Source organism: Setaria italica, chromosome V, assembly GCF_000263155.2.
Source record: "Setaria italica strain Yugu1 chromosome V, Setaria_italica_v2.0, whole genome shotgun sequence".
NCBI lineage: Eukaryota > Viridiplantae > Streptophyta > Magnoliopsida > Poales > Poaceae > Setaria > Setaria italica.
The window spans coordinates 14,112,901-14,124,512 of record NC_028454.1 but is presented as its reverse complement, the minus strand read 5'-3'; the positions used below and the strand labels follow the sequence as shown (position 1 = coordinate 14,124,512).

Sequence of the window (11,612 nt, the reverse complement as noted above, 5' to 3'; positions counted from 1 at the left end):
ACCTGCGTGGTGTTAAGCGTCTGCACCTTGGTTCTCGAGGGGGTGTAGTGCTGATTAGGGACTACTTTTGCAATGTACGGTTAGGGCTTGAGGTGCACTGCTATAGTACATGCCTGCTTGGTGTACAAATTGGGATTCCAAATCCACTGCCCAGTATAGCCATCCTTGGGTGAGAGGTGTTCTGCTTTGTTTCTGCTCCTCATTTGGAATTGTCTCCTTGGAATCTGTCTGGTTAGCCTCTGCTTCTATAATAAAAATCTAAAAAAAAGCGCAGTGTTACTCTAAGTATCTTAATTCTGTCAATGTATCGATAATATATGCGTGATTGCTATGCAAATCAGTGTTCCAAATCCACAACCATCTTCTGTCATCCTCATGATTAGTGGTCTTCTGCTTTATTTCTGCTGTCCTTTTGCAACTCTGCCACATTGAAATCTGCCTGGATAGCATCTGCTTCTATATGAAGTCTAAAAAAGTAGCAGTGTATTTTCCCATGTATCATCTTCAATACTCTCCATATTGCAGCATTTGTCCAGAGTCCTTTTTTGTGGCTCCTGTGGGTTTCATTTCTACCTACCCCAACTTGCATCGAACTAAAAGAACTTGGTTGTGTATAAACAAAGATAAAGGATTATTGCAATCTTCCACTTTACACCTACTCGAATGATATGGAAGAGATTAAATTATTATGGCATGCCCCTTCGTAGGGGTATATGTTTTCATTTCTTGTTATTTCTCCATGACTTAATGCTTTTCCTTGGTATATTTGCATTTGTTGCAGACAAATATTGTGAACCAAGTTGAGTACCTATCTCAATTTTATTTACACACACTTCTCTGTCAGATCCACATAAGCAACTGATATGAAAAATAAATCTATGCTTATTCAATAATATTTATTTCGATTATACCTTAGCATCAGTTTGCTTCTGCTAGTCTGCTGTAGTTGGCCTTGTTGGCAGCATTTAGGTTTGTTTTTGGTCCATAATCATATACCATTGGACTGTGGTTTAGTTGAACTGAGGAGCATATTTTGCGCTTTAGTCATAGTATTTCTATTTTCTAGTTTTAGTTTAGCTATCCTTTTCTTATGATCTGTTTCTTAACTACCTTTTGTGACTGAATATACCAGATGACCCTAATGAGTTGCGCTACTTCTGATAGTTATAACTTAATAAGCGTTATAATAAGCTATTCATACTTTCAGTTTTGATGCCTTGAACCTGCTTTTACCATCTATATAATACTGCATAAATGATTAAACGACTTTGTATTGGTCCTCTTTTAACTAGAGTACTGTTCATGTGCTAAGAGATGTTGAATATTTTCTCTTTTGTGGGAGATAAGCACCACACATGTAAATCTGTGTCTACACAATATGAGTCAGGCTCAATTCAATAAATATCAATCTTGAACCAGACATTTTTTTTGTTTATTCGTAACCTCACTACATGGGATCTTAACCTCTTGCTTAAAAGCCGATACTTCATACAACTGCAATGTAAGATTTCTGTAGTATTTCCCTTGGATAATCAACCTAGTGATTTAAATCTCCTTTTTCATTATCTTGTATCCAAAAATCTTTGCAGTTCTTCTATTGGTTCTATGTGTACCATTTTCCTCTAGGGAATTATCTGCTTTGCTGATTTATCTTCTATGGACTTGCTTCGTTTGGAACACTTCTAATTTATCCATGTTTCCGATTTTGTATCTCAGGCTCTTTTGCACTCATCACATATGTACCACGAAGCAAAGAGTTCTTTTGCACACCATGGAGTCAAGTTCTCAAATCTGGAAGTGGACCTCCCAGCCATGATGGCTCAGAAAGACAAGGCTGTGACAGGGCTAACAAAAGGGATTGAAGGGCTCTTTAAGAAGAACAAGGTGACTTACGTTAAAGGCTTTGGGAAATTGGCTTCCCCCTCAGAAGTGTCAGTTGATTTGATTGATGGTGGCAACACTGTTGTCAAAGGCAAAAACATAATCATTGCAACTGGGTCTGACGTAAAATCACTTCCTGGAATCACAATTGATGAGAAGAAAGTTGTTTCATCTACCGGTGCTTTGTGCTTGTCAGAGATCCCAAAGAAACTGGTGGTAATTGGAGCAGGTTATATTGGCCTTGAGATGGGTTCAGTCTGGAACCGCCTTGGTTCAGAGGTCACTGTTGTTGAATTTGCGCCAGATATAGTACCATCAATGGATGGCGAGGTCAGGAAGCAGTTCCAGCGCATGTTGGAGAAGCAGAAGTTCAAGTTCATGCTCAAGACAAAGGTTGTCGGGTGTGATACCAGTGGAGATGGCGTAAAGCTGACACTTGAACCTGCAGCTGGTGGTGAGCAGACCATCCTTGAAGCAGATGTTGTCCTTGTCTCTGCTGGCAGAACCCCATTTACTTCTGGGATTGGGCTGGAAACTCTTGGTGTTGAGACAGACAAGGCTGGCAGGATCCTTGTTGATAAGCGCTTCATGACCAATGTGAAGGGAGTCTATGCAATTGGGGATGCCATCCCTGGGCCCATGCTTGCCCATAAAGCTGAAGAAGATGGTGTAGCATGCGTCGAGTTCATTGCTGGAAAGGAAGGCCATGTTGACTATGACACAGTTCCTGGTGTGGTCTACACACATCCAGAGGTTGCATCTGTTGGCAAGACTGAGGAGCAGGTGAAGGCTCTAGGAATCGCCTACCGCGTCGGCAAATTCCCACTTCTGGCTAACAGCCGTGCGAAGGCCATTGACGATGCTGAGGGGATTGTCAAGGTGGTGGCTGAGAAGGAAACCGACAAGATTCTCGGTGTGCACATAATGGCACCCAATGCTGGTGAAATCATCCACGAAGCTGTGCTCGCCTTGCAGTATGGAGCATCAAGCGAGGACGTTGCCCGCACTTGCCACGCGCATCCCACTGTGAGCGAGGCCCTCAAGGAGGCTTGCCTACAAACCTTCTCAAAGGCCATCCACATATGATTTCTGGTTTTTTGTTTCCTCACCATCCAAACTGTTGGCTCAGGATGTTAATTTTGGATTATTGGGACCAAAAGGCCTCTGATTGTCATTTCGTTTTGTTGGCAATACTGTGAATTGACCCTTGCCAGTTGCCCCATCTTATAGCAATCTGTTTCATTTTGCTTATCTGCTATATGCATCACAATAATATCCTGATATTTCTGTGTCTCTGTGAAACGAAGCTCGATTTATTTCTTACATCTAGTACCTGTGGTGCGGTGCAGATTAATATTATGGTACAGCTTCATTTGTTCTGTATATTGCCGACCACTTCAGGCTGTAGACACGCCTATCTTCTATTTCATTTTTTATTTCATATCCAGTTAAATCTGTTTTTACGTGAAGCTGTCAGTGCTGAATCAATTTGGCTGGAACTCCAATAGGTGCATTCTGTTAGTTGAACTGACATGGCCGCTGGCGTTCATAGGAGGTTACTTATAAGGGTTACTCTACTTCTAACTATATAAACATGAGATGATTGCAGAAAAACTTTCCTTGCTTGTAAGATATCTGTAGACTAATGGTGCTTAGCGTACCTTTGTGGTGTGGTTGAGACTCGAATGCTAAGCATATAAGATTCGACTTATTGGACTCAAAACATATGTAGGCACTTTGAAGGTGCATTTCTCTCGCGGCTGGTTGGTGCATTTGGTTGGGATGGCACCTGAACCAAGAAGCATGATTATAACGGCAAAAAAACAAAATGATAAATAACGTGACAATAAGAGCCGAACTCAAGCTTTATATGGGCCATGATATTCACTCTGAATTCCTCTGTCAGGTACATTATTTTCACTACATCTGCAGTGACAATATGCAACCATAATCTTTTCATCTTCTGGGATCATCATGCTTCACTGGAATGAAACTGATCAAATTCTTGAAATCTAGCATTGAACGCAGACGAGGAACGATCGTCAAGGCTGAGGGATCTTGCTGTTACGCTCCTTTGCATACGCCGCAAAGCGTTCTAGACCTTTAAGAAGTAAGCCTTCCATGAATGGTTTCAGTGCCTGGTGAATGATGGTTTGATCAATTTAAGGATTTGCAGCATCTGTTGGCATATAGCAACGAGCACATGACGTGTGAACATGCCACTTAGGCACTTACTGATCCAACCGGAGCCAAAATTTCAGGAATCTCATACGCCACAGTCAACTGCAATCAACAATCAAAGGAATAATAATGTATTATAGTCTCATATAACAGTTTTTTGGTTACGAAAGAATTCACAGGACTCGCTCACTTGTACTCTACAAGAGGATGGGCTTTTAGGGAAGAAGCGAACAGCGCCTCTGCAACAAGCAAATTTGGTTATGTTAGCTTTCAAGTTTCTACCATGGATGATTTTCAAAATATTTTAGTATAAGAAGTAAGCCAACCATGTGGGAAATATATTGTAGAGAACATAAGCATTAATAACAGGAGTAATATACGTATGCAACAACTGGATTTTTATTTTTTGAAGAGTTACCTATTAGGAAGGCCTTCAAGAGACCGCCAATGGATCTTTTGATTTTTAGTTGGCTGACAGGCAGAAGTGATGTCATTGAGACTGAATATTGACAGCTAAACTTGTAGGAGCCTTGTCATATAAGCTACTTACCGTCATATTTCGAGCAAGCCAAGAGAATTCTACATTCCGACCAAATACCTCATACTTCAGACTCCAGCGTGAAAGATCTGGTTTATCTTCCAGGACCTGTAAATAATCATTTGCGTAACCATGTACTTCAGAAAAGAGGCAAAATGCATGCAAAGCCAAGCTAGTGAAAAGGATATGTACACAAGAATGACATTAACATATATCAGTATTGTTTCTAATATAGCGAACAATATTAACCTTGACAGATGAGATGAATGGCATCCACTGAGGAATGCTCTCACGTTCTGAGTAACACTGATAGGCAACCGAACATGGAACATCAACTTCAAGTTCAGTCCTGTTGCCAAGACAATATTCAGTCAAAATTCAAAATGTAGCATAAGTTAATGAACAAATTTATTTCATCTACTGCAGTCAAGCAGGTAAATTGCATAAGATGGTTATTGCACAGTGAACTTCCTAGTTGACATTTATACAAGTTTAAGAAAACCATGTCATGATTTCTCTTTTGAAGGAGAAAAAAAATGTATATGCAGAATTTTTTAATCAAAATTCAAGATCATCCAATAAAGTGCTCAGCAGGCACATATTAGTATATTTTTTTTTCAAACCAAGTATGACACAAGTTAGAATGACCATATTGGTTGTAATCTAACTTCTATATGTTTATAAATGGTGGTTAGACTTTTTTATTTGAGAGAGAGAGATACTTAACATGGCCACATCTATCTAGATTCTAGAAGCTTTTCCTATTGATGAAAGTACGCATCAACATTTCTTGCATCAAGCCATAGCCAAAGTGCAAAATTTTGTCCCCAACAAATAGTTTCTTCCTCATGACAAGACGAGAGAGAGCTTTATGAGTCACACATACATTTTGGGTATGGCGTATGTGATAAGTAGCATCCATAACTTGGGGGGCCAGCAAAATCTAGTCCTATCCAATGCAAGCGGCTTCTACTGGGCCTTATCCATCTCAAGATAGCAGAAATTATTCATTGCTGCTTCCATGGACCACGGTGCATGGCTGCTAATACTACACCTCTCACCCTACTAATTACCAATCCATGCACAGCATAAATCACATTTAGTGTTTGCTCCTCTTCAAGCAAACACTAAATTTTCGTGATTCGAATTCAGCAAGCAGAAGTGAGCTCGGGTGATTTCTCCTAGTCAACCAATCAAGACCTGAGAACCCCACAGGAAAAAAGAAATTCATAGTTTCCCTCCTTGGGAACCATCCAGAATGTTGCATGAATTCAACCCACAAGCGCAGGAACACACTCAGATTGGTGAAGCGTCCCAAGAATTTGACATGGGTTGCGAGGAATCAGGCAGAATTAGGAGGAAAGACACACGTACGTGCACTCCTGCCACTCCATGGCGACGGGAGAGAACAAGGCAGGCCTCGCCCTTGCTCTCGCCCTGCTGCTGCTGCTGCTGATGCTGATGCCGCTCGCCTTCCCCTCCCATCTCCTCCTCCTCATCCACCACCGGCTGCTGCCCACGCACAGCACCTTGCTCTGCGACGGCCGCAGGGCCAGCGACGGCGAGGACGCGGCCACCGCCTCGAGGCCCGCCTTCCCGGCGGCCGGGTGGTAGTACAAGGCGGCGGCCATGGCTGCTCCCTCTCTCTCCCGTGTGCGTGCCGTGTGCGTGGTTGAATGGCTGCGCGGCCACTGTCTCGCGGCGACCACAAGAATATTCAATGGGCTGCTAGGACAGCACTTGGCGTCTTGGGGGTAGCTCAGGCGGAGCTTTCAGGTTTCAGTAACTGACGCGAGCAGCTTTGGCACACTAGCGACAGCACGGACATTCATACTCATGGGCAGGCCGGCATATGCACATGATGATAGATCAACAGGTTGAATTAACAAATTAACCAACAGATTCAAAGCACAGACGTTCATTTTCTGATGCGAAAAGATTGTAAAGGAGAGAGAGAAAAGGATATCTTGATTGTTCAAATCGTTCTGTTATTGTAACCAGTCGCATTAACCATTTTTACCTCAAGTTTTCTGAGGTCGGTCCCTGCTGCTGTTTCGTCAGAGTTTCCCAGTAACGTTGCCAAACACAGCCTCTCTACTCATGAGTGGATGGACAGACTGGCATATGCACATGCATATTCTTCATTCACAATCAAACAATTCAAACTCAAAGAAAAAGGGGGAAAAACAACAGATCGAATGGGACTGCAATGCAATTGAGAAATTAGTGTCTATCATTATCTCAAAAGAATGTCGACAACAGAGCAGTGGAGAAAGATCTTTCCAAAGTCGGCACATTCCAAGCCTACGCATTATCCTCACGCATATCAGTTTTCCGTTTAGCCATCATGGACAGCCGAGCATCCCGCTCGCGCTCAAACTCACGGTAATCGGCTCGCTGCAGGAACGATTGCTTGTCGAGGTACTGGTTCGAGCTCTTCTTGTAGGCGTCAAGCTCCTCCTCCACGCCCTTCTCTTCCTTGTACTCTCCCCAGTCTTTCTTCGTCTTGTCCAGGACACTCAGCTTCTGCTTCTTACGTATCTGCTCGAGGATGTTGTCGACAGCGGAGGGGGCAGCACCGCCTGCCTTAGCCTTCTCGATTGCCTCCTTGGAATTAGCATCAACCAATTTCTTGATTTCAATGTCCTTGCCAGCAAAGTCCCTTACCTCAGTGATCTGTTTGATCATTCAAAGGTAGAAGATTACCAGGTGAATAAATTGTGCAAACTGAAGTTTGTCATCTATGTCCGTAATTGTGGAGCCAATGCTAATCCAAGATTATAGGTATTCTCAAGTTTTAGTCCAGTTGGACTAAAGTAAGATTCAAATAAATGGACAAGGAATAGCACATAACATGTGAACAAGATATTATAAAGCCCTGTGCCATTATATTTTTCTTTATATCACTGATGAAATTCTATTGTAAAAAAACCCAGTAATAAATAGGAAAGATGTTTGATGTTGATGCTTCAAATTTACCTCCACTTTCCCTCTTCCAGATGCCACAGCAGCAGCATTTTTGGCAGCTACAAGGGCAGCTGCTGCAAGTTTTTTGGCATCCTCACTCGTTTCATGTTGTGCCTGTTGCTGCCCATTTTGGGGGCTTTGATTGGCAGTAGAAGCATTACTAGGCGAAAGGCCTAGAACAGTCATCCAATTCTTCTACAGGAAAAGAAAATTCTGAAAGGTAAATATAACTATGAAAATCTAAACATCAGATAAATCATTGCTGCTTAGATTGATACAACATTACTCACATTTGTTGGCTTATTTTTCTTTTCTTTTGCTGTATTACTGAACTTGGTCATCATAGGTGTGGGCATCTTATTAGGTAATCCACTGTTCATTTTCTTCCAAATATCCTCCACACGTGATTTTGTGCCTGTGAGAGAAGAAAAAATGTTTGAGGCTATGTGTTTAATTTTAATGAAGAAAATGATCAAATAATAATGACAGCATGTGCACAAGGATCAAATATGACTGGCATGTTACACTGTGCTGTCTAAAACAAAATCTATGGAGCATGTGCACCACAAGTTCATTGATATATCACATAATGCCAGCTTCTGAGTTAACAGGTGTCCCATACCACCTCATGTATGCTTATTTTCAGATATAATGTAGCTTTCAAAGTTCTTCCACTTATGCTTAAGTTTCCTTATACCCATGACCACTTCTCAGTAGCTAAACAAAGCTACAGTATTGATGGTTTCGATAAATAGATCATCACTGGGGGAAAAAAAGGAAACTAACATACATTAACTAAGAGTCAGATGGTTACTAATTTATAATATCCAGTGAAAAGAACAGAAATCACAGTCTCCTGAATTACCATCAAACATGCATGAAAATTACAATTGCAGTATGACTGGTCCACATCCTGTATACACATCACAATTTAAATCTTCTGACACAAATATATAAATGGATAGTTTCTGATTCATGTGTGCAAAAGCACAACATTATTCTGAAAAACAGTGGAGCAATTCAAGCATGGGGATACAAGAAGTGTACATACCAACATCATGAGACTCTTGATGTGAGCTACTGGCATTTGCAGAACTGGTAAGAGTTTCATCTGGAACCACACCTTTTGACCCTGAACCAAAACACATAACAGAAAATGTACATTCACAGAGCCTCTAAACAAAACACAAATTATCCCACTGCCACCAGAAAAATGTTCGGGGGTCTGACTAGTCTCTAGGCATTAGCTGCATTATAGTTGTTGTCCTTTTTAATAAAACTGTTTTTTGGTATGTTTTCGCCAAATTTACACTCCAAATATCATGCATCCATTTTGACTTAAAAGATTAAAAAGTTATCTGACCAAATCTTTTGAACAGTTTTCTTATCCTATTTAGGGAGTTCTTTCTGTGCGTGAGATGTGCGGTTTCTTAGTCTCATGTCTACAATACTGTTTACTCCTCCATTTGTGAAAAAAGGTATGATGAAGGTAACAGGATTAGTGCCAACTAACCGTGCATATATTATCCATTTGGCAGGCATCGAAAACAGTCACCTCTCAACTCTTCTAAATAAAAATTATCCATTTTTGCGGCAGGCATTTGAACTGCCTGTTCCAACGAAACCACACTTGCAGGATTCTTCAAAGATCACACCGAAAGGACCAGGAACACTTTTAAAGCATTTCAAGATGTTATCTCATCCTACCTACTACCTAGGAGCCATGCATCAAAATTAGTCCTTGCATCTGAAAATGTAAAACTGCTATCTACAATTATCGTATTTTTGTTTCAAAAGTATCAAAATCAGGATTACTTCAGAATTTCCACATGCATGGTAGGACAAACTGTTGATTCCATGAACGGGTAGGAATCTAATGGAAAGGCTTATCCTATGAACAGTCTGCATTCCTGCATCAGGATTACTAAGAAGATAAAATTGCAGACATATCCTACGACTACGAGCAGTCCTCTGTTTCTACCAAAATCAGGATTACCGTAGGATTCCCGGTTCCCGCATGCATGGCAGGACAAACTATTGCTTCCCTTAACTGTCAAGAATCTAATGGCGAAGATTGCACATAGATTAACCAATCCTAATGCGCCTACTACACCAAGAAAAAAAAACACATGAACAGTAATCTTATCGAGAACCGTACACGACTACAAGCCGCGCGCAGATGCTTCTCACGAACCAGAAAGGGGAAGATCTCAGCACCAACGCTGGAATTGGAGGCGCAAACCCAACAAAGAGCGCAGCATCTAACAGTAAATCCCCCCTTCTTTCCCTTACGAGGAAGTCCAATCCAATGAAACCGAGCTAAGCATTCGTGTGCCAAGGATTCGGTTAGGGCTTCGTACCTGAGCCGCCCGCGTCTCCGGCGGAGCTCGTCGACGCCATCCCCGAATCAATCCCTCGCGTCCCCGGCGGACGGCGGTTGTTGGCTTCGGCGTCTGCTCGGGCGGCGGAAGCGGAGGTGTCGCCGCAACGAGAGAGGGAGAGAGACAAGGGAGAGAAAGCGAATTTGGTGAAGAGAAGTACAAGGCCCAGCCCAACCGGAAGGGACACGCACGTTAGTAAAAGGTGAAAGCCCATGCGGCCCAATCGCAGTCCACGTCGGCCCATATATCCGCCGTCCGATCCAAACCCTCCCGAATCCAACGCCGCAGGAAAACTCACTCCAGCTATAAAACCGTCATCTCTCTCTCCCCACCGAAACCCTAGTCGACCACACCACTCCACCCCGCCGCCGCAGGCGAGAACCAGCGCCTCCCCCTCCTCCACCTCAGGTAAGGGCGGCCGCCGCCGGGAAGGGCGCGCCTGCCAAGATGCAGATCTTCGTGAAGACCCTGACGGGGAAGACCATCACACTGGAGGTGGAGTCCTCGGACACCATCGACAACGTGAAGGCCAAGATCCAGGACAAGGAGGGCATCCCGCCGGACCAGCAGCGCCTCATCTTCGCCGGCAAGCAGCTCGAGGATGGCCGCACGCTCGCCGACTACAACATCCAGAAGGAGTCGACGCTGCACCTGGTGCTCCGCCTCAGGGGAGGGGCCAAGAAGCGCAAGAAGAAGACGTACACCAAGCCCAAGAAGATCAAGCACAAGCACAAGAAGGTAAAGCTCGCCGTGCTCCAGTTCTACAAGGTCGACGACGCCACCGGCAAGGTTACCCGCCTCCGCAAGGAATGCCCCAACGCCGAGTGCGGCGCGGGAACCTTCATGGCCAACCACTTCGACCGCCACTACTGCGGTAAGTGCGGCCTCACCTACGTCTACAACCAGCAGGCGTAGGGTGCTCCGCTGTTATGTTGGGGAGAAGGAAAATGGAAAGTCTTGCTAGATGATAATTTTCTTTTTTGTCGCATGTTAAAGTAGTTTTCTTGGAACAGAACTCCTGCATCTCTTATGGTGATGCTTACTTTTGGTTTTGATGATATCGTGTCGTTATGGATCCTATCAAGCACTGTTGAATTCCAATTATGTTTGTGTTAATCCTATACTATGTGCTCGATGTTGATGTAATATTGGTCCCTGGGTCAGTAGTTTGTGTATTGCCGTGTGTGATTGATATGATAACATGTCACTGTAGTTTTCAATCTTTTTTTGTGGGTATGCTCACTTGCTGATAGCTTGCAAAAAGCTTTATGCCTAGTTTAGTTATGTTAGCATAAGAAATGTTGCAAGGTCGGTGATAGACATGATAGGGTGCAATATGGTATGCTCACTAACTGATTTGTAAAAGATTTGTTGCCTAAGTTAGCTTACGAAATGTTGCAAGGTCAGGTTGATGATCTACTCTATTGGGAGTTAGTTATGTTAGCTTACGGAATGTTGCAAGGTCAGGTTGATGATCTACTCTATTGGGTGCAAAATAGTGTTGTGCTTCTGCTGCTTGTTATCGTGTAGTTGGAAACATGTTAGTTCTGTATTGTTCAGTTGAGGATGTTGGATGGATTTTAAAGCCCTCTTCAAGGTTATCATAGTAAATGCTGGGTTGATGACACTGTTATGCCCTTCATAATCAATGTACTATTCCTGTG

At 42.9% G+C, this 11,612-nt stretch overlaps 4 protein-coding genes across 5 annotated transcripts in view; 2 read left to right on the top strand and 2 right to left on the bottom strand.

Moving 5' to 3' along the window:
- LOC101760312 (dihydrolipoyl dehydrogenase, mitochondrial) overlaps nucleotides 1-3,183 on the top strand; it is a 5,451-nt gene extending 2,268 nt beyond the window's left edge. Inside the window, exon 2 of one of the 2 annotated variants that reach the window (XM_004968612.4) lies at nucleotides 1,717-3,183. In XM_004968612.4, coding sequence (XP_004968669.1) covers nucleotides 1,717-2,967 — 1,251 coding nt within the window. In that variant the 3' untranslated portion in view covers nucleotides 2,968-3,183. Of the gene's footprint in view, nucleotides 1-1,714 lie in introns of both variants that reach the window. The other variant, XM_022826975.1, reaches the window with a different exon arrangement.
- A 534-nt stretch (nucleotides 3,184-3,717) lies between these two features.
- LOC101756116 lies at nucleotides 3,718-6,438 on the bottom strand. Its single transcript, XM_014805294.2, has 8 exons — nucleotides 6,427-6,438; nucleotides 5,975-6,369; nucleotides 4,850-4,949; nucleotides 4,613-4,708; nucleotides 4,481-4,533; nucleotides 4,253-4,301; nucleotides 4,117-4,164; nucleotides 3,718-4,019 (listed from the first exon to the last, which is right to left on the bottom strand). The coding sequence occupies exons 1-8, from the start codon at nucleotides 6,436-6,438 to the stop codon at nucleotides 3,924-3,926; spliced, it is 849 nt and encodes a 282-aa protein (XP_014660780.2). The 3' UTR covers nucleotides 3,718-3,923.
- A 342-nt stretch (nucleotides 6,439-6,780) lies between these two features.
- On the bottom strand, nucleotides 6,781-10,100 carry LOC101759489 (craniofacial development protein 1). The gene is made up of 5 exons (XM_004968610.4): nucleotides 9,928-10,100; nucleotides 8,619-8,699; nucleotides 7,858-7,982; nucleotides 7,580-7,762; nucleotides 6,781-7,276 (listed from the first exon to the last, which is right to left on the bottom strand). Exons 1-5 carry the CDS (start codon nucleotides 9,965-9,967, stop codon nucleotides 6,905-6,907), a joined length of 801 nt encoding a protein of 266 aa, XP_004968667.1. The 5' UTR covers nucleotides 9,968-10,100; the 3' UTR covers nucleotides 6,781-6,904.
- A 177-nt stretch (nucleotides 10,101-10,277) lies between these two features.
- Nucleotides 10,278-11,123, top strand: LOC101759893 (ubiquitin-40S ribosomal protein S27a-1). Its single transcript, XM_004968611.3, has one exon. It carries the CDS (start codon nucleotides 10,396-10,398, stop codon nucleotides 10,861-10,863), a length of 468 nt encoding a protein of 155 aa, XP_004968668.1. The 5' UTR covers nucleotides 10,278-10,395; the 3' UTR covers nucleotides 10,864-11,123.
- Nucleotides 11,124-11,612: the final 489 nt, after the last annotated feature.